At 40.3% G+C, this 22,386-nt stretch overlaps 1 protein-coding gene across 5 annotated transcripts in view; it reads right to left on the bottom strand.

Annotated features, from left to right (window-relative positions):
• Nucleotides 1-13,312, bottom strand: part of LOC107565914 (EGF containing fibulin extracellular matrix protein 1) — a 38,333-nt gene extending 25,021 nt beyond the window's left edge. For 2 of the 5 annotated variants that reach the window (XR_001606445.1, XM_016251211.1), the window contains exons 1-8: nt 13,024-13,312; nt 12,465-12,552; nt 12,283-12,331; nt 11,885-12,154; nt 4,234-4,356; nt 2,726-2,845; nt 1,030-1,149; nt 269-388 (exon numbers count right to left, since the gene is read on the bottom strand). Coding sequence is in view for 4 of the 5 variants with exons in the window: in XM_016251211.1 (XP_016106697.1) it covers nt 269-388; nt 1,030-1,149; nt 2,726-2,845; nt 4,234-4,356; nt 11,885-12,154; nt 12,283-12,331; nt 12,465-12,545 (883 nt within the window). In the remaining variant the exon portion in view is untranslated. Of the gene's footprint in view, nt 1-268; nt 389-1,029; nt 1,150-2,725; nt 2,846-4,233; nt 4,357-11,884; nt 12,155-12,282; nt 12,333-12,464; nt 12,553-12,678; nt 12,707-13,023 lie in introns of those variants that run through there. The other 3 variants (XM_016251212.1, XM_016251214.1, XM_016251215.1) reach the window with 3 other exon arrangements.
• Nucleotides 13,313-22,386: the final 9,074 nt, after the last annotated feature.

Below are 22,386 nucleotides of genomic sequence, written 5' to 3'. Positions count from 1 at the left end.
CATGCGTAATTACATGCAACTAACCTTAAACCTACAGTAAGTACATGCTGTTAATTAATTTTACTCCGTGCTTAAATGTATAATTACATTGTAACAAGGACACCTTGAAATAAAGTGTAACCCATGTGAGCTCTGCATTGTTTCCGTTAGCAAGTGGTTGGGAATTCCTGGCCCATCTTGCTCTGATGTGAAATATCTGGGTGTGGATGGATAGAGAGGAGGCCAGGCAATGACGAGTGCTATATTTTATGAAGGAGGAGGCCGATACCTTGACACATTCTTGTTCTCTGCAGCCGATATCCCTCTGGGCAGATGCAGGAATATCCACCCGGGCTGTTAATACACACATACTGGCACATGTAGCTGGAGAATGCACACTCGTCGATGTCTAGACACACAGCAGAACAACACAAACTCAACAAACAGCGACAATTAAACATCCATCATCTTTGCCTAAAACCAGGCTGAAAACTATCTAGCTAATGATAAAGAATTACTTGTAGGGCTGTCCAATCAAAATTTCGAACTCAAACAATTGAATTTCAGATGAAAATGCCCAAAATGCAATAACTGCATTTCAATTTGTATGATATTTGGCATGTTTGTGAATGAGCACCGGTAATCTGAAGTGCTTAGTAGCAGGTGAAATAACACCCAAACATATCACGTAATGAATGTGCTCTTTCCGTAAGAACGCAATGAAACGTGGATAATAAACAACTAACAAAGAATTCACAAATACTTTATTCACAAAAAGGACCATTTTTACATGTTTGTATTTAGTCATTGCGCCCTCTTGGTGTCCACTCATCTTAGTTTTTAACTGAAATCATTTCTTTAAAATCTGAATGCAAGTCAAATTTTTTGAAATATTATATAAAAAAATATTTTAAATTCAAATGAGTTTTTGCACCCCTTTTGACAGCTCTCGTTACTATATGTTAAGCACTGAACCTGCACAAACTAATACACTTGGCAAGTAGAAAGTGCACTCGAAACAAGCACAGGAACATCCAGCATAGCACTTACCCACACAAGAGACTGAATCCGGCGCGAGTTCATAACCCTGATCACACTGACAGATATACGAGCCCAAGAGGTTGAAACACTGATGTTGGCACGACTGAGTCAGATCACACTCGTTCACATCTGAAACAAATCCATACACAGTTACTGAACACAATTATACATCTAATCTATCGACAGGTAATTTACTCAGTCATATTCAGCACACTTCCATGTGTAATATTGCTTGTTTACAATATCTTTAAACATTAGTTAATAGAAACATTATTTATATGGACAGTTCATATATTTCTTCTTTAACAACAACAAAAAAAGCTCCAAAACGAGTCAAAGCATCAAGTAGGCGTGTGCGTGTGTGTGTGTGTATGTACTTCTTCTGTAGGGATGGCTCAGGCTCATGTTTGTCCATATTTGCACTCAGTCCGAATAGCAATGATAGGATATCCTCCCTGCCTTTCAATATATATTTGCAAACCTACACAAACCTACTTGTGTTTCGTCCTCTTTAACTGGTCCCATCCATGATGGATAAACTCTTCTATTGTTTTAGTTTATGCAAAGCCGTTTACAGATGAGGAACATCACAAGCTGAGATATGATACTCAAACCTTAGCACGGAATCCAGTGTTTCTAAATCAATTCTTGTGTACTTCTAATTTCCATCTTTTAGTTATAGTTGGGTACCACATGCATCAGTTGAGCTGCCTGTAAAAGAAACATTCTTTTGTTCATCATGAGGCTTCCCTGCACACAGTCCTACAGGACCTTGGACACATATTTGGTGTGCTTGTACTGGTCCTAAGAGCCGTTCTTATCAGCATGTTCTTCCATTTCCAATGAATGCATGTGTACAAATACTTTTGCAGGAAACCTTTCCTCGCTGAGGAATTCCTCATGTTGTTGATCATATTTTATTGGCAAAGATCTTTAAGCGTTGATTCAGAAGTTAGGTACTAGGCTAAAGTTTCACATTCCTTTGTACCCTCAAAACAGCTGAACAATGTGGAGTTGCAAACTACACCTTTGAAAGACCCCCTTACATTAACATGCATTTGCCTGTTTCACTAAACTCTGGGATCAATTCCAACTGGTCTCTCTCCTTTTGAAATATGTTGTGCTAACAACAGATTCACCTTTAATTTGAAGCTCCTCTTACTGCTATCCACCCTATGAGATGTTTTACATATCTTTGTTAAATATCTGAAATCAAATTCTTGGCAGAACTGTGAAGCATGGTAATATGATAATCTATCAGCTAGGCCTTCTTGCCCTTATATCGTACTGACATCTATTTCACATTATGGTATTAAAAGTGATAATAAGCGCAAAAAGATAATGAGTACTATTCTAATATAAGAATTGTCCTGTATATTGCTCAAAGATTCTTCTACAGTCAATATAACACTTAAAAACAGACTGCTATTTAACATTTAATATTTTTCAGATTAACTCCAACAAACCCCTTCAACACCTTGCAATTTTTTTAATTAATTAATGTGATATGCTGTTTACAAAGAGAGAGATGTAAATTAAAAATATGGGATATGTTACTAAGCACAGGCCTGGACCATCAGAGTGTGAGAGCAAATGCAAAACAGAAGTTTAGAGAGATACTGAAGGATATCTTGAATTCCACTGAACACACACATTCTTGAGCAAAGCTGTGCAGATAGAAAGGCAGGTTAGGTCTTTGACTCACCTACACAGCTGTGGTTGTTGCTGGCGAGCTGGTAGCCATCTTTACACTCGCAGTAATACGAGCCAGCAGTGTTCACACATCTGTGCATGCAGTAGTGTGATAGCATACACTCATTTCTATCTGCAAAGAGGTTTACACACACACACACAGTGCTTGAATAAGCTTATATACTATTCTTAACACATTTACAGGGTGATAGAAAAAACTTTTCACAGATGAAGATTTTCTTAATTGACCAAGTCTAATGTGGAAGGTAGTGAAGACACGTATTATCATGTTTCAGACAGTTTTATTAAATAAAATCATTGTAGGGAGTTTAATTTAAGGGGGCAGGGGGACCTCAGACCGAGAACCTAATTAAGTTGACTTTCTTACTTACCTACTCACTTACTTAATTTAGAGTATTAGAGATACACCGAAAAGCTGTCTAATAAACCTGACATTGTTTTTTTTTAAGATGCTTTGGATAAAAGTGTCTGCTAAATCCATAAATGTGACCCTGGACCACAAAACCAGTCATCAGGGTTTCTTAAAAAGCTGAATAAATACTCTTTCCATTGATGTATGGTTTGTAAGGATAGGACAATATTTGGCCGAGATACAACTATTTGAAAATCTGGAATCTGAGGGTGCAAAAAAATCTAAATATTGAGAAAATCATCTTTAAAGTTGTTCAAATGAAGTTCTTAGCCATGCATATTACTAATCAAAAATTAAGTTTTGATATATTTATGGTAGGAAATTTACTAAATATCTTCATGGAACATGATCTTTACTTAATATCCTAATGATTTTTGGCATAAATGTATCATTTTGAACCGTACAATGTATTTTTGGCTTTTGCTACAAATATGCCCCAGCGACTTATGACTGGTTTTGTGCTCCAGGGTCACAGATGTAAATGAGAATGTCTGTTTTGAATGCAATGAGGGCTTCGTCATATGCTGGGCAAGCTTGACAGAAATGCTGAGAACTTTTGTTACCCAACACTTACTGTATTAATTACGGGTGAGAAAATTATCCAGTAAGTGTGTCTATTATTTAAGAAAAAAAAATCAGCTTTTTTATTTTTGGCCTAGAATTTTAATTTCCATGCCTCACTGAGATTATTTTGATTTAAAGCCAATTATCATCTTTATTTATTTCACTATTATAAGCATATTATTTACAAACAATATAAGTGTAATGTTTTTTACAGAAGTATTTATATTTGATACTAATGACATAATAGACACTAGAGAAGACCTCTCCCGACTAGAGTTCCCTCTAGACCAGTTCAACTAAAACCTGTTGACCCTCTAGCTTAACCAGCAACCACACTAACTAGAACGACCACACTGGCTGACCAGTGTTTCACCAGATAAGTTTTGTTTTCTAGAACAACCCAAAAACATTGCTAACCTGCACTTACCGGCATGATTATATATACTTATTACAGGATTATAATTATTGTATATATTGTTATATCAGTAGGCTGCTTTGATGACTAGAGTGCAGTGTGAACTTACCCACACACTGTTCTCCATGTTTCTGGTATCCAGGATGACACTGACAGGTGTAGGAGCCTCTTGTGTTGTAGCAGATCTGGTCTGCATTGCAGGTGTGTAGGCCTTGGGAGCATTCATCTACATCTGCCCAAACATACACAATTACACAGACTGATCAATGTGTGGACCATTGACGAGTATAATGAAATTAATGAATATGAAAAGAGGAACATTCATTTAGTAATCCCTCCACATGGAACCCAGAGCCTAAAGTATAGCTACAGACAGCTCGATTTAACCAGATTTACTGGACAGAAAGTGCTTTTCAGGATCCTTGTCACTGCATGATGAACCAAGGATTGCATCATTGGGTCAAATCCCAACATTACATGGCATTTTCCCCCCCTTCCAGAGCAAAGACCTGGTCCAGAACCAAGTGCACCAAAAGCACAATTTTTAAAGTCTATTTCCTGTTTAAATCCATGATCTCTTCCTGTTTGCATTTACGATGCAAATGATGTTCCCCTTTGAGGAACTTGCACTAACTATGTGGGGAATGCTTCTGCGAGACTGTGTCTGAAGTAAACCAATCCTGATTGGTGCTGTGCCACTCGTGATGTGTGATGGTGCTACATCATGGGTGGGGACACACAATCTGTGTACACACAACTTGGGAGCAGAGCATGTGTGGTCAGCTCTCGAAGGAGTGCACATTGTGAGCAGCTGCCAATCAAAATGCTCTGATCCTGGAGGCAGTGCGGCAGCTTCGATATTGGGGGTCGTAAGTGGAGCTCCCGGAGATGGCTTCGGCCCTTTCTCGGCTCTCTCCCATGTGCTCCAGCATTTGCACTTGGGATCCAGAAGCCTGCTCCAAGGATTCTTCCACCCCAAGTGAGAGCCCGATGTTGATGTTGTCCAGCTCTGAGGAGGTGGATATTGTCTCTTCATCAAGGTGGGAGATATGATGTTGGAACAGCAGCTACGCTAATTATGTCTCTATTTGTTTCTTTGTTTTTGCCACGGAACTAGGATTTACACAAGCTTCAGTCTGGATCCAGAACACCTGAGAAGAGATGATGCCAACCCCTCAGAGGACCTCAGATGATGCCAACCCTGAAACAACATACAGAATCCATCCTCTGCACTTCAATAACTGTCTGGTTCAGCTCAGCTACCAAATCTGACCTCAGAAGACTTCAGAGGGTAGTCCGGACTGCTGAGCGAATCATTGGTACAACCCTCCCTTCTCTCCAAGAACTGTACTCATCCAGAGTGAGCAAAAGGGCTAGCAAAATCACTCTGGACCCCTCACATCCAGCACCCTCCCTCTTTGAACTGTTGCCATCTGGTCGATGCTACAGAGCACTGAGCACCAGAACGACCAGACACGGGAACAGTTTCTTCCCTCAGGCATCCATCTCATGAACACTTAACAATAACTGTGGAACACACACACTATTTATTCACTCATACACTTATTTATCTAACACACATACTCAGTCTACACCTCAAATTTGCACATAATATACAGTACCTGTACATACAAAAACTGTCTATTGTAATATACCTGCACATACAACTGTCAATTTATATATTTTTATTCCTTATTTACTTGTTCTATTTTTTATTATTGGTGTTTTTTGTTCTGTCACTGTCATTCTGTTACACTGTGGAAGCTTCTGTGACGAAAACAAATTCCTTGTATGTGTAAACATACCTGGCAATAAAGCTCATTCTGATTCTGATTCTGAACTACCAAATTTTGCTACAAGTTTGATTGCATCATATAATAATTGCTGTTAATAGTGTTCATCGTCTGTTTGATTACGTCTTTAATTGATTTTTCCGTACATTTCTGCCATATGTACATTGACTGACAGTCACCACTGATAAGCTACCACTAAATATTGTAGAAACTTAATTTGCTGTAAAGTTGCTTTGCAATTATTTGTATCATGAAATGTGCTGTACAAAAACTTGAGTTGAATTGAATATGGAGGACTCGCCATCTATATCCCCTGCTTATGAGAAGCTGGTGACGGTTATGACCCATACCATGTCTAAGATTAACAAATGACCAGCAGAGATGCAGTAAGTGTGCCACAAAAGCAAGTTATGACTCGTCTCTGGCCCACCAAGGACACAGCCTGAGTCATCGGCTGCTTCATGTCAGCATTAGTGGCCATGGAGAGAAACAATCTATCAAGCACCAAGGACAGAAATAAAACCACCTTCTTTGATGCCCCGCTGTCTCCTTCTGGCCTCTTCAGTGATGTTGTCAGTTTGGCCGTCAAGAGATTCCAGGAGGCTAAATGAAAATCATCAGACTTCAAAAGGTTCATCCCCTGCCTTGTCCCGAGATACACCCGGGATCAGCCTCGAAAATCTTATTCCCTTAGAAGACTTTTTCGGCAGCCTCAACTTTCGCTGACTGTGTGTCAGTAGATCCTGCATGCAATAGAAAAGGGGATACAGAATCCAGTTCGATTCTAGACCATCAAAATTCGATGGCATTTTGTCGATGGTGGTGGCCTCCGAGCAGGCTTAGGTAATTAGATTTGTTCGCACAACAAGAAACAACCCACTGTCCACTCCATATATTCAGCTCCTCTTGGACTGGATGCTATTGTAGTGATGTTGCTAAAACTTCACCATTATTAATTATGTGGCCAGTGAGCGATCGCCCGTTTAGGGTATATACAGTGGGGGAAAAAAAAGTATTTAGTCAGCCACCAATTGTGCAAGTTCTCCCCCTTAAAAAGATGAGAGAGGCCTGTAATTTTCATCATAGGTATACCTCAACTATGAGAGACAAAATGAGAAAGAAAAAAAAATCCAGAAAATCACATTGTAGGATTTTTAAAGAATTTACTTTTTAAGTGGGAGAACTTGCACAATTGGTGGCTGACTAAATACTTTTTTGCCCCACTGCAAGTTGGTTGGTTCTGCCTCTTGCTGTGTGTCATGGTCGAAAGCCCGCCTCTTCCTTTCTGTTGTGGCCTTCCAAGTGTGTTGTTAGGCTGCTGAGATATACTGGGTGCGGTGCGTTGTTGTGTTTCAGTGTGGTGTGCCTTCATGGCTCCCATTGATTGTGGCCTTGCAGTGTAACGTAGCCCAGGTCGTAGCACCAGTTGTTGTAGCTGTCACCTAGCTGGTTGTTGTTGTATGATCTGTTGTCAGGAGCATTACACCATCGTATTAACGGGTTGAGCGGAAGTAGAGTGGAGTTCTTCCGGGAGCGGGTCAGGTTTTGACAGCACCATGGATATTATTTCACTCGGGGTGGCCATTTTCGTGTGTGTCACTATTGCAGTTAATCTTGTGGGTGTGATACTGATTGGTGTGATTTTTCTCTTTTGCCTACCTGGTGCGGTTACATTCACCCACTTCTCATATAGGAAGACTCCGCTTTCTACAGCATTATTATTATTATTAGGATGTTTTTTTGTTTTTCTTTTTTGGACCGATGACCTTGGTGTGTGCCGGCTGTGGGTTTTAAAATTAATATCAGCCAATTCTTTTAGCCTTAATAAAAGATTGTTTGTACGGAGATTCACGCCTCTTGCTCCATTCATGTGGAACGTATTTGCGTGCCCTTATTTGGGCTATTTTCCCCGGTAATCCGGGGTGGCGTAGTCACTACAACTGGGCCTCTTGCTACACTATGATACAGACATGGCCGAGGCTACTTCTGTATGCTTTTCCCCCAATTGTACTGCTCCCGGGAGTTCTAGAGCGAGTTCACCAGGATGGGATCAGTTTACTCCTTGTAGCCTCCCGGCCCCAAATCTGGCTGGCCCCTAGTGTGGTTGTAGGACTTTATAGCCCATCTGAATAGTCCTTTGTGAGAGATCCTCATCCGGAGGGAGCTGCTATTCCAAGTCATTGGCACAATATATGACCCCCTGTCAGAGAAGTGGATACTGTAGGTCTGGACCCTAAGGGGGATCAGCTCCTGAACTCTGGTCTCTCGGCTGAGGTTGCAGAGAGCATCATAAACTCTATAGCTCCTGCCATGAGGGAACCATTCTTTCTGAAGTGGAGGGCTTTCACCTCATGGGGCAGGGAACACTGATTGGACCCAGTTAACTGCCCAGTGGCATCAGTGTTGGCATTCCTCCAGAATTGTTTCTATGTGGGTCTATACCCCTCCATTTTACATGGTCTACATGGTGATCATAGCTGCCATCCAAACCCCCTTAGGCGATGGGTCTTTGGAGAGACACCATTGGATGACTCCGTTCCTTCGTGGCACTCATACGATGAAGCCTGCCACTCATGCTACAGTCCGGCCTAGGATCTGGCCATGATTTTTCGAAGGATCAAGGATATCATATCTGGGGACCTAGGATCTTTCCTCAGGACCATATCCTTCCTAGTTCACTAGATATTTCAAGAGGCCACCACAGCGTCGGGAGACACAAACATAGCTTGATGTCACTCGTCGAGAGCCACACTTTCTGCCCTTCAACAAAGGGCTTATCTGGGTTGGGATGGATAATGGACAGATCTTGCCACGCAGCACAAGTTCACCCAGAAATAGGTCTGTGGCACTGTCCCATGACCTGTGGGGAGGCAGTTGGGAAGCTCTCTTCGACAGAATATGTCACTGAAGGGAGCGTAGTAGGGAGGTATATCCACTGATTGTTGATTTACCAGACTCTTGATGGACGTGGAGTAAACTGGGAGAACTTTCACAGGTCAATAAGAATTCATGGAAGGAGAGGGAAACATTCAGGGTAACTTCACCCCACTTCAAGACTTCTATTTTCCAGGATAGCACTGGGTTGTTTATTTGACTATGAATGCCCCAGGATGATGCCAGTGGTGGATTCCTCCAGAACCAGAAAATTCAGGGATTCTTGATAGAGTTGGCCAAGCTGGATGTGTCCCACACAAAAACGCATATGGCAGTGGCTGAGTGGTCTTCCTGTTACCGACTGGACTTAACTTTGATAGGTCTTCTTTTGATCTGGAGTTGATGGCAGAGCTCCCCCGAGTGAGTACTGAAAGAGAGACATCACGAGCAGTAAGGGTGACTTAAGTGGTAAGTGGAGATGCATGAGAACTAGGAGTATGAATACAACTCACCACAGGTCGAGGAGGATGGACAGGGCATAAAGAGTTTATATGCCCTCATGCTCTGCAGTACAAAGACCCTGGGCAATGAGAATTGTGCACAACCATGGGCTCTATACCTGGTTTTGGAGAGCTGGCATACTTTGACTGTTGATGGTAGGAAGAAGATTCTTGGCCCTGTTAGTCCTCCATACAGGTCTGCATACTATGAGAAACACGAATGCAGAGTTGAATGAAGTGTTCCAGACCGATGGAATCATTGTAGGCAGTGAGATACAGCTGCAACTTGGATTCCAAACCCTCTCGCTAGGGGGTGAGGAGCAAGCACTCATTCCACCTACTAGTCGCCAGAGTATAATCTGTTATTGCCATTTTACCTCATTTAAGTGATACAATTGATCACCCATAGATGAATCACCAAGTGGTCTTCCAAACACTTCTCAGAAATGAGCTACGAAGCTACTGAATGGCTGGGAGACTGGGCCATCTTGGTTCCAAATGGTTTCCGTGCACTGGAGCGCTCACCCTGAAAAAAGAGTGATTACAAAGAAGATCTTGGATTTTTCAGTAGGAAATTGGTGCGACTGCATCTTGAGGCCAGTGAGCATTGTAGAAAAAAAAATCTATTGCAGCCCTCCTCCAAGCCAGAGTAGGGTGCCAGGTTGGCCATGGGACTAACCACACAAACAGGTGCTGAAGGAGTGACTGGTGTGGTGATCGATGTTGTTGTGGATGCGAAGGCTCGCCACAGTGAATCCACGATCTCCTGAAATGGGTTCGTGGAAATCATGTGGTGGTGTTTGCTCCGAGTCTGGTATTTCCATAACAGAAGACCAGAGACAGGATTAGAGGGCAATACACAGTGATTTTCTTAACAGAGAAAAGGAGTACATGAGTAGCAATGGGTAAGTAGTAATGGAGCAATGCAATACTGGAGAATGAAGAGGTTTTCTCTCTTTGCAGATAGAGGGAGATTGTGGATTCGCTGGAGTGCACACACTTCTCAGGGATGAAGACTTGGATGAGTAGACACACGATAGAGGATGTTGGAGACACGGGGGAACACTGAAGGTAATTGCAGGTGGTAAGTAGACAGGAAAGTGGTCCATATTTCAATGAGAAGAACAGACAATGAGCTGGGGAGAAGTGTGTGCTTTTCTAAAGCAGCTGATGAGGGTGCTGCTGACGAGGTGCAAGTGATCAGTATTCAGGTGATTGTAAGGGGGTGATAGTGGAGTCAGGTGACACTGTGACCAGTACACAACTCATTTTTAGGGCTGCACTCGACTAAAGCGAGCTGGTCAACTAGTAAGTCGATAATTTTAAGTGATTAGTCGACTAATTGGGCGTTTATATTAATAAACCCTATCATTCCTAATAATGAGCCTTTAAGTGCTCATAAGCACTCAAGCGCATGCATAAAGCTTGCCACAGTGCACCGGCAGAAGTAATGATTATGGAAAAAAAAAAATGGGGAAAAACAGCCAGAAGACTGCCTTAACATTATAATAATTCATTGATTGATGTTTTCTGTATTTTTGGCTGCAGTCATGAAGTTGACAACACTGACTCATCTCCACAGTGGACGTGCACGTTTCATATGGATCACAATCTAAAAATATGGGTTTTCATTTTGAATTGCTTCATTTAAAAGTAGACATTTTCTATAGATATATTTTTCATGTCTGTGAGGCAAACTGTTTTTTTTACGTGCTGAAGTTCAGAGACCTAGACGGCAGAAAGCGCACCCTCTTTGCTTTCATTATTTTACAAAAGCACAACGTTTTGTTGTTATTGTGAGGGCACAAAAAGTAGACAGATTCACATATTTGAAAGATGTATTACTTTTATCTGTATAAGCAAAAATTGAGTATTTTAAGTTAAATGCAAATGATCGCACCGGCGCCTCCAAGTTAACAGTCATGCAGTCAGCGTGCTACTGTTCAGCTTCCACACTCTGCACAAACTTCAATAGTGCACATTTTCTAGGCTAACGTTAAAGCGAGCAGCCCTGTAATATTGCAACTACTTCCATGTTTGAGATAAGCCACATTTGAGGTCGATGGAAATGAACACTCAGATGTCCTGACCGATGTACTGTAATTACCACAGACCAGCTGTCATTGATCTGCGTGACTTCGCCACGTCCTGTGGATGTTTTTTCTGCGATTAAGCGACTAATAAAATTGATGGTTAGTCAACTATTAGGGGGCAGCCCTATTACATTTTTATAAATAAAAGGGGTACCCTTTTTTCAGTTGAGTACATGCCACCCAAAATGTCAGTGCAAGGCCCTAAATATCAGTTTGCATTTAAAAAAAAATAGTCTTTTACCTTTTTTATTAAATTATAATATTAAGTAATGACTTTTTATGCACTTTTAATGCTGGGAAAATATAATTTTCTGAAATGCATATTTCCTGTTTACTGACTAAAAATAACTTTTCAGTTTAGAACCTTTTCAAAGAAAATCTGGAAATTTAGCACCAACTGCACTGTTTGCTGAAAATCAATGATGGGGGAAAAGTTCTTACCAAGCCCATAAATGACTAACGCTGCCACAAATACTGTTGTGTTAAGAACAATGGCTTACCGTGGCAGTAGTTTTGCTCATCCAGTGTAAAACCCGGCAAGCACTGCGAGGCTCCAGCTGCTACACCTCTGTGGTTTGACTGGGTGCGTGTTTGTGGATTAGTGGGGTTCAGGGGGGTTTGGGGAATAGGGTCTGTGGGCTGGGATGATTCATCTCCATTAGTGACAAATATCTGGGCATTCTGAGGGAGGCAGAGGTAGCCGCCATAGTGGTTTATGCACTTCATGCCACCTTTGCAGGCATCAGAGACAAGGGCACACTCATCAATATCTGTTCATGAACATGGAGAGGAAACTGGCATTATGCTTTAGAATCACTTTCTTAGAGACATGAAAATAGGCAAAGGGGCAACTGTTGGTCAGAGAGAGTATACTATATCAACAATATTATTTTATTACCTTTGCATACCTCTTTAATGGGATCATATTCATAGCCTTCTGTGCACTGCTGTGAGGGGGGAAAAAAACACTGTATAAGAATGTTTTACCTGTCTATTTAAAATATATATGAACTGCAATATCAAAACTACAGCCTGCTCAAAAGATACGCATTATTTATAGTTTTATGTAAATAGACTTGCCATATATGATACAGGCTCTTCTGCCTCTTGAGAAACAGCACTGGCAGCAACTGTCATTACCAGGTAGATTTCCAACATCATGATGGATCTACATGGGTTAACAAATCATAACAACATCATAACACCTGTAGTTACATCACTGCTGAACATGTGAGAACATTTCGTGCTGCTTTCATTGGCTCAACTCCAGTCAGAGCTCATGCAGTTCACATACCTCTCTAGAAGTGTGTTTTAAAGTGCTACTGAAAATGTAAACATTTAAAATGCAATTACAAACAGCCATCAAACACCTAGAACAGTGCGTTTAGTTCAACCCAGCAGCCCACATACTTCAGGTTAATACACCGTAACACGAGCACTGAAATATAACGTGATCTGTTTTGCACATGATTTCATGGTTTAACTATTATTTAGAAGAATGTCATATTTAATAAAAAATGTTTGTGCAAAATAAAATGAACAAACAAAATTATCACAGCCTACAGTATCAAATACCTAATATTAATGTACTGTAGAGAAGAGTATGATATAAGACAGCATGCTATAAAACTCCTCTCACCTGCTGTAAGAAGCGTCAGGAGTTTGGAGCTCAGTCCTGTGGATGATGAGGGTTTGATGTCTGTATCGGAATGTCAGAGATGTTTGAGGAACACTTCATGATGCCAGCATCGCTGCAGGAATGTGGGAGCGGTGAACAGGTTGTTTCCCACTGCAGGAGTTTGATGTGTTTGTTTGGTGGGCTCGAGGAAGGGCAGGATGTGGCTCCCCCCACAGGTTCTTTAATAAACTCACTGATGCCAGGCATTGTGCTTATATGATAATAGGCCAGATTGTAATGTCATATTGTTTTACATTTTTAGTGCATTAGTCATAAATGTCCTCTATCTGAGCAGTATACTTTAGCAAAATTCTGGAACACTCCCTTCATAGCATTTCCTCAGTTTCTGTATCTGTACTTTGAGCTGTGGGAATGTTGCTTTATAAATGTAACTATATTATTATTGGACAAAGTGATCGAATGTAAACAAGTAATTGTCCACAATAAAAGAACTGACTGATTTCCCTCACTATGCATTGGATTTGACAAATAAGTAAATAAACCTAATTATGGTTTTGTGATGCATGTGCAACTTTTTAAAAATTTTAGTTTCTATTACATTCCAAAAACCCTTATAATATAAAACCCCTTTACTGTTAAAAAAAAAAGTGTAACACTTTATTTTATGGTGTCCTTGTACATGTACTATTATAATATTGATAAATGATGCATAATTACATACAAGTAACACTAAACCCTAATCATAAACATAGTAAGTGCATGACGTTAATTAATATTACTCAGTAATTAAATGTATTACACCGTAACAAGAACACCTTAAAATAGTGTAACAAAAAATATTTTAATGTATTTATCACGTACATACATGTGCAATGTTACACTGTAAAATAAAATCTGTGACATTTACGGGAAAATACCGGCAGCTGTGGTTGCCAGAACTTCACCGTAAAAAAATATGGTAGCAACATTTTAGGTTTTACAGACTTAAATTCACAATAAACTACCGTATTTCATTAACTGATGTAATGTTAATAAACCAACATATTGAAGTACTAATATCGGTTTTGAACCATTGAAATACACCGAGAACCACCAAAAACTGGTGGCGACGAGAAAGTCACACGATGAACCAAACAAACGGTTTTTTTTTTTACGAGCGGAGGACAATACTTATATATAGAAGCTGCAGTGTCATTCACACAAACACTAAACCCCATCATGGTGACACACGATACTGAAATAATGCAATAAACATTGATTTAACAACATTAGATGTAAGATTAAAAGCTGATGTACACAACTAATAAGAAAAAAGAAACATGTTATTCCAAACAAAAAAAAAAATAAAAAATATGAAGTCATGCAGGGAATGTCAATTTACGGTTTGTCACTGTAAATTATACAATGACTTTCTTTTTCACTTCTAAAAACTGTATTTTTAACAGTATTTTACTGTAAACTTACATTAAATGTAATTACATTTATTCACCGAATATAGTATGGAAATTACTGTTAACAGGTCTTTACTGTAGCATTTTTACAGTATCTTACTGTTAAAATCACAATTTTTTACAGTGTAGATATGACGTCACCCGTAGATATCTGAAGAGCGTTTTTGAAGTTCAAAAGTGGGCGGAGCCGGCCATCGCCATCTTGGCAGCGCGTCACCACACGTCACTCACGGATAATCGAAAAATGGGCAAAGAGGCGGGAGCTGGTTGCTGAAGCCACACCCACCTAGCTCGACGGTGTGACCGCAGCGGCAATCCACCGGTCACTCAAGTGGCCACGCCCTTAATTATGCAGAACTTTAAGGCTTAATATAATTTAAACAGATGAGTTATAATAAAAAAAAAATTATTTCACCCGTCTCACAGGTGTCATCAAGGGCAAAATTGGCTATATAGACCAAAATCATTTTTTGAACCGGGCTGTAAACATGTTTTTTTCTGCTGTAAAGTTAGGATTTTAACATGGGGAGTCTATGGGACTGACTCCCTTTTGCAGCCAGCCTCTAGCGGCCAGTCGATGAATTACAGTTTAAGTCACTTCCGTGTTGGCTTCACGAGAGAGAGCGGGAGGTTGCCGCTTGGTTAAAACACGCAAGAACAGCGGGAAAAATAAATAAATAAAAAGACAAACACAGGCAACCAAATCCAAAATGTAGCCTAATCAAACAAGAACTGCAGATTAGAGCCACAATCAAACATACAATACCTGGAAACACAGGAAACGCAGCTCAGCTGAGACTTTGCAGTGAGTGAATGAACAGTCTGGTCATTTGGACATACAAACATGACATGAAGCACAGGTGATGGAAATGAGGGCTTGAGAACCAGTCAGTGATCAAACAAACATACGGTTTTCTACCGAACACGGACTCCTGAGACCCAGAAACTATTCACTACATTCTCCTCCACCTCACACTTCCTCTCTGACTTTACCAGCCATTTGATACGATGGCATCCATCAGCAACAGTTCTCTACAACCAACCTCCACCCACACATTTCCACTCTGCTTTCTCACCCCTCACAGAGAACGAGGTCTCCAAAGTTTTTTGTGCCAGCCGTACTCGGCCCGATCCCTTCCCACGTACTAAAGGAGATCTCTGCTACCCGCTCTGACTCACCTAATCAGCACATCTTTCACTACTGACAACTTTCCCACTGCATTTAAACAGGCTCGGGTAAACACTGCTCAGGCTACGTCCACATTCATCTGGCTACATTTTATTTGTGTTTTAGCCTACACCAAGTCCAGCGAAAACAGAACTTTGAAGAAACTCGCCCAAGTGCATAAATTTGAAAATGCAGCTTTCATGTTGTAGAGTGACTATGAAAACAAAGGTATTCGAAAACGGTGATTCACATTGTACATGCGTGTTGTGCCTGCTATTCATTTCATTTATTCATGTTACTAAAGATATGTTTGTCACTTTACATAAGATTCATATAACATTTTTGCAAAGATAATTTACTAACAATTGTTGTTCTATGGCAAAAGATGATAACTGTTTTAGACCATACATGGAATGGCGAATTTGAGTGAGATTCTTCTGGAGTCTGTTCCTTGTATCTTGCTCGTTACATCGGCAATCAAATGACAAATGCAAGACCTAAATAGCGCTAATTAGGTTCTTCGAGAACACATGCAGATTTGATTAGTATAGCTGGATTGAGTTGCCCAAGATGTGGTACAGAAGTAGGAAAATATTTTACTGATTTCATATATGGTTTTCTTTTGAAAATGTAGGCATCTTAAGGACACCGTATAATGCCTATTATATTAAATAAAATCTTGTTGGACGTACCCTCAAAAAGCCACTACTCGACCCGTTAGCAGTTAAAAGCTACAGACCAATCTCTCATCTTCCTATTCGGTCAAACCCTTGACAGAGTTCAATTAGCTCTCTGCTTTTCTCCAACAGAACAACCTACGTGATGACAACCAGTCTGGCTTCAGAGGCGGAAACTTCACCGAGACTGCCCTGCTGACTATTGTTGAAACTCTTTGGCTGGCAAGAGCAAACTCCAAATCATCTGTCTTTATACTGGACCTGTCTGCTGTCTTTGACACTGTAAACCATCAGATGTCAAAGGGTGGTGTAGAGATAAGGACATTATCAGAAGTCAGCAATGAATCTCTCATCTTCTGTAATGCCTGGCCAAGCCAGCAGGCGGTCCATGGCTCTCTTGGTGGTTAGGGAGCATGCACTACGGCTTAGCATATCTAGTCTTGCCGTGAAAATTGGTGCATCGCGGGAGTGCCAGTTGAGCTGCACCAGACTCTTGATTCTGCCAGCATTCTAATGCAGCAGCCCTGTGATGACAAGTCTTCGAGAATAAGGCTTTTCTTGTCTTTCAAGGAAAACTGCACTGCTTCATAGCAGACCCCTTGCTATGGGACATAATTTCCAGAATGCAGGCAGAGCAAACCCCTGCAGCAAGCCACCAACACAGCAGAATAACCTCCCTTCTGTTAAAGGATAAATTCACTTCCAGAATACAAATTGTTAATTTACTCAGTTATTTTCTTCAGTCACAAAGATATTACATTGAGGAAAACTTAAGGATTTTTGTCCATATAGTGGACTTCAATGGTGGCCAACGATTTGAAAGTCCAAAATGCAGTTTCAATGCAGCTTCAAAGGGCTCTACACGATCCCAGCCAAAAAAAAATAAGGGTCTTATCAAGCGAAACACATTACGTAATCCTGTTGGAAGCGTCACGTGCAGTTAGTTCCTCATCTTTGTACTTCGCTTAACCTCAATCTAATTTTCTCCTCCAACTTTGAAATCATCCGACATCATTGTTTTACCTTTTTTGTAAAGGGCAATTACTTTTTTTTTATATGTTCACCTTGTAAACACTGGATCAGTACTTCTGCTTAGGTCACGTGTTTTTTTTTTAAGAAACGACCAATCATTTTGCAAGATAAGACCCTTATTCCTCGGCTGGGATCATATAGAACCCTTAGAAACTGCATTTTGGACTTTCAAACTTTTGGCCACCATTGAAGTCCACTACATGGAGAAAAATCCTGGAATGTTTTCCTCAAACAAAAAAAAAAAATACAAATTTTTACGACTGAAGAAAGAAAGAAAGAAATGAACATGAGCTTGGATGACATGGGTGTGAGTATATTATTAGGAAAGGTTTATTCTGGAAGTGAACATCCTTTAAAGCAACACTATGTAGCATTTGCTCAGAGTTCCCCCATGTGGTTGATAAGTGCATTTGTCTGTTACCAGTGTTGTAAATACTGCCCCTGTATAAGCTTCCCAGTGGGCAGCGATATACACATGAATTTGTTGACTAAGCTGATGGAACCGGCGACTGCAAAAACCTAGTTTGGAAACTATGTCCACTGACCAGGTAAAGTAGCCGTGTTACGCTATGTTCTACAAAATATCATTACATAGCTTTATTTATTGTTACTCCAGAATTGAAAACTACAATGGCAAAAAGAACGGTAGTATGTTAACCTAGTTTTTTTGCTCACATAGTTTGTAGCATTGTTTGCAAAGGGTTTAATTTGTATAATAGAATAAAATGTTGTCTGCAAAATCGCCACAATGTCCATAATGGCCTATACATCGGACATGGTCATAAGTTTATAAGGTTGTAAAGTAAGAGCCTATTTATTTGAATAACCTTTCAGACGTGAAGTAGACTGGAGAATTAGCTTTTGGATCTTGGGTGTCGAAACAGACATGGTATACATGGTTACAGCCAGTGTCCGAAAACTACTCACTATTTTGGGAGCACTCTAGGTTACAAACTTTACTGTCCAACTAGCCACTGCAACTGATCGCGCCACCGAGTGCAAGCATGTCCGATATTGATTCGTGTTCGGGCTCTTGTCCGATCACGCTCTTTTCTTCGCTTCCTCCAAAAAAAAAAAAAAAAAAAAAAAAAAAAAAAAAAACCCTCTTTGGTTTCTTTGTTGGCTCGGTCATGGCGTTGGTTTTGAGACTCTCATATTAGATCATTTCGTCTTCTAGTTAGCTGTTGGCTAACTCCACCCAGGCTACGAGTAAAATATGTGACGTATGCTGCAAAGCAGGTCGCACTCTTCCGCTGGCAGGGGACGGGCGAGGCTGTGTACCGAACACAAAACTTACAGAGTGTGGTTGTAGCTGATAGGAGGCTGCTCAGGTAGCAGCAGCAGTAGAATTCGTCCGGTTAGGAGTTGTTCTACCACTGAAATAATTTGAGACATTATTTTAAGGTCAAAAATCTACAGAGTTGCTTTAAACCCTTGTGAAAAAAAAAAAAAAAGTCCTTTGCCGCAGAAATCCCAAAATCCTTATGACAACTTAAGTGGCCAGTTTGCTGAACACCTGGCACTAGCTCCTTTCGGTCATGGTGAAATAAAAGGCAAGTATGGATGTCCTTTACAATAGGTGGATTTAGTTTGGAAAGGCTCACACCTGGGTATATAAGGGCCCACAATTTACACTGCATTGTCAGGACAAAACTCAAGCCATGAAGTCCAAGAAACTGCCTGTTGATCTCAGAGATCAAATTGTGGCAAGGTATAGATCAGTCCATGGCTATAAAATGATTTTCAAGGCTTTGATTAGAATCCAGAGGTCAGTCTGATAGAGCTCTAAAAGTCCTTTGCAGAGATGGAAGAACCTGTTGGACAGAAAACCATTAGGCCCTTATGGCCAGACAGAAGCCACTGTTATATATAAAAATAAAAAGCAGATGACATCTTTCTTAGAGTTTGATAAACGGCACGTAAAGGATTCTGACAACATGGACAAATATTCCCTGGTCTAATGCAATGAAAATTGAACTCTTTTGACAATAGTAAGCACCATCCAATCCAATGGACCTTGAAAGTGTCTGCCATGAAGAATGGTATAAACCAAATTGAGGTATCCAAAGCGCTGGTGGTGGAGATGGTGAAACAGATGATTTATTGGTTTCTTTAACCAGATTTTATTTTGATAATGAACAGGCTGCAATGTCGCCAAATATGTTGTGTCTGTGTGCGTGAGGCACCGGGGCGATATCATACCAACGCTGGTTGGTTCTACAGATAGAAGCAAAACATCAATTCAAAACGGTCAAGCTTTTGCAAAATAAAGAACTACTTTCTGCCGTCTCGTTTTCCTTTCCGAGAACTTTGGAACGCGTCACAATGACCCGTAACTCAGCACATTTTTCATCTTTCGTTTTGTTGATCCATCAATGATTTAAGTGAAATATATTGTGTAAATGCCTATATTCCTTTTTATGTAAGCCTATAGTTTTATTCTGTTTTTCCATTCACAGAAGCGCGTGATCTGTGGAATCCATCTTACACTATCCTCGGATAAACTCTAACGCCGGTGCACTGCCATTGCGACTTACCCATGAGGAGTTCACTGCCGAGCGGGCATTTCACACTTCAGATGCGTCAGCGTCACATTTGCAGGCCGTACTACTGGAATTCCTGATTGGTTGAAAGGAAATTTCAAATATTAAATGGAACGGTTAAATAACTTTATTAACCGGTTAATGGCCATTTAAAATGTTCGATTCTGTTCGGAACTATAAAATGTGATTTAGTTTCCGTTTCTGTCAATTCTGTTCGTTTCCGGTTTTTGTTCCTTGAACCGGTTCAGAGCCCTGGTCTGCATTACTATATGCACTTCTGGTTGGATGTCAATTCATATTGTGTACTTGTACTCTTTCACTAGCCACTATACTGAAATGTGAAGTGGAACTCTACTTAATTTTTTTTTTTTTTTTTTTTTTTTTTAGAGACTGAAATCAAAATATAAGTTTGTAGGAGACAGGAAGTCACAGTTCATGCTTAAGTGATGTTACTTAATGACACTGGGGAAGATTTAAAAAGTAATGCATTACAATATTGCGTTACTCCTTTAAAAAAAAAAGTAACTAATTACGTTACTTTTTAAATCTGGACAGGGCTTGCTTGTTTTCTATCTATATCTATATCTATATAGGCAAATATAAAAGCCTTTTCACACCAAAAGTGAAATGAATAAGCCTCAGGCTGAAGGGAAAACGTCCGTACTATAAAAGCCTTTTCACACCAAAAGTGAAATGAATAAGCCTCAGGCTGAAGGGAAAGTAAATTTACGTCCGTACAGTAGAATGCAGAAGACGTTTCAACACTTCAGCAATAAATAATTTTTTTTTTTTTTTTTTTTTTAAAAAGGCTCACAAATGTTTGTCTAGAGTAATTTGTGCTTAGTACGGTTGAACTGGATCAAAGGTCAGAAGCAAAGACATTGGTTAATAGAATGGGATTAAATACACTAAGGCCCAGTTTCACAGACGGGGCTTAGCTTAAACCAGGACTAGGCCATAGATCAATTAGGATTTTAAAGTAATTTTTATAAACATGCCTTAGAAAAAACATTACTGGTGTGCATCTTGAGACAAAACAAGGGCACTGACATATTTCAAGATCACTCCGTGCCAGTTTCTTTGTTGAAACGGCTCAGACTTACATTTTAGTCGGGGACTAGGCTTAAGCCTTGTCTGTGAAACCGGGGGAAAAGGATATTTGTGTAGCTTAACATTTAATTGCAGGTTTGCATCATATTCGGAGTTGCATTATTTTTATTCATTTGGAGGGATACTGAATCTTTTTTGTGAGAGATGAATGCATATTTATTTTAGAACTACAGTAACATCTGATTTCTCTCAACATGGGGACAGGAGAGCGGTCAGTCAATAAATTGAAAAACAACATGCATTACTTATTTCAAAAATTAACTTGGATATTCTCTTGTAAATTAAAAAGTAATCGGATAACGTAACTCACGTTACTTGTAACGCGTTACCCCCAACACTGGTCCAGTCTTTATTTGAATGGCGTTTGGCGTGAAAGGATACAAACTGGCTGGCTGAACATCCTGACAGGATCATACAGCAGCAAGTAGCGAGCATCTTGGCTGAAAGGTATCCAAAATACACCACATGAGGAAAGACACAAAGTAACAGAACATCGGACACATGCTAGTGCAGAAGCAGAGATACTAGAAGCGGCAGCAGAGTTTGAGGATGAGGAGCTGTACGACAGGAAAAGTCACTCTTCATCAGGGACCAAGCTACATATTTCAGTGAGCAGGCTGACTTGGCTCTTGATCAGTCTCAGGATGGCAAATCTGAACCAGACCAAGTAACGGAACAAAGTATAGTGCATGTGAATGATAGCCAGTATGTCATACTTCATGCATGTTCCTCCTCTTCATCTCTAAAAGAGACGAAAACGCAAAAAGTAAAACTCCCAAGAAACAACAGAAAGACTAATCAGTAATAAATGGCAGCAACAGCCCCAGTTCAGTGGTGTATCAAGCTCTTTGCCACAACACTCGGACACTACAGGCATGGAGCTAGTAAAATATCTAGCATGCCATGAGCAGTGGTTCAACACGCTTTGATGATCACCCTGAAACTTACAGAGCCTGGAGGTCCTCAAACAAGACTTGGGTCTTACAGCCGGCGAGTAGTTAGACTTGCCAAAGTGGCTCGGCAGAGTGTCTGAATATGCGAGACGTCTCAGGGCAGTTCACATAGGAAGCCCAGACACAGCTTTAAAAATGGTCTGGAATAGACTTGGACTCACCTAAAGTTATCGAAAGTGCACTGTAAGAAATTAGACAGTTTTCCCAGGATTTCAGGTAAAGAACCTCAAACTAATAGAGCTCTGAGATCTTTTAATGGAGATGCTCTCAGCTAAAGAATATTTCCACCAGGCTTACTCCATTTAGACACTGCTCAAGGCATCAGGCCAATAGTCGAAAAACTGCCAAATACACCTTACAAGAGATATTAATTTCTCAAGGCTCAAAGTACAAAGAATAGTTTGGCGTTTCTTACCATCCCTTCTCGTT

This window comes from Sinocyclocheilus grahami, unplaced genomic scaffold, assembly GCF_001515645.1.
Source record: "Sinocyclocheilus grahami isolate Dianchi unplaced genomic scaffold, SAMN03320097.WGS_v1.1 scaffold1034.1, whole genome shotgun sequence".
In the NCBI taxonomy this organism is placed as follows: Eukaryota; Metazoa; Chordata; class Actinopteri; order Cypriniformes; family Cyprinidae; genus Sinocyclocheilus; species Sinocyclocheilus grahami.
This window is presented reverse-complemented; position numbering and strand designations above follow the sequence as displayed.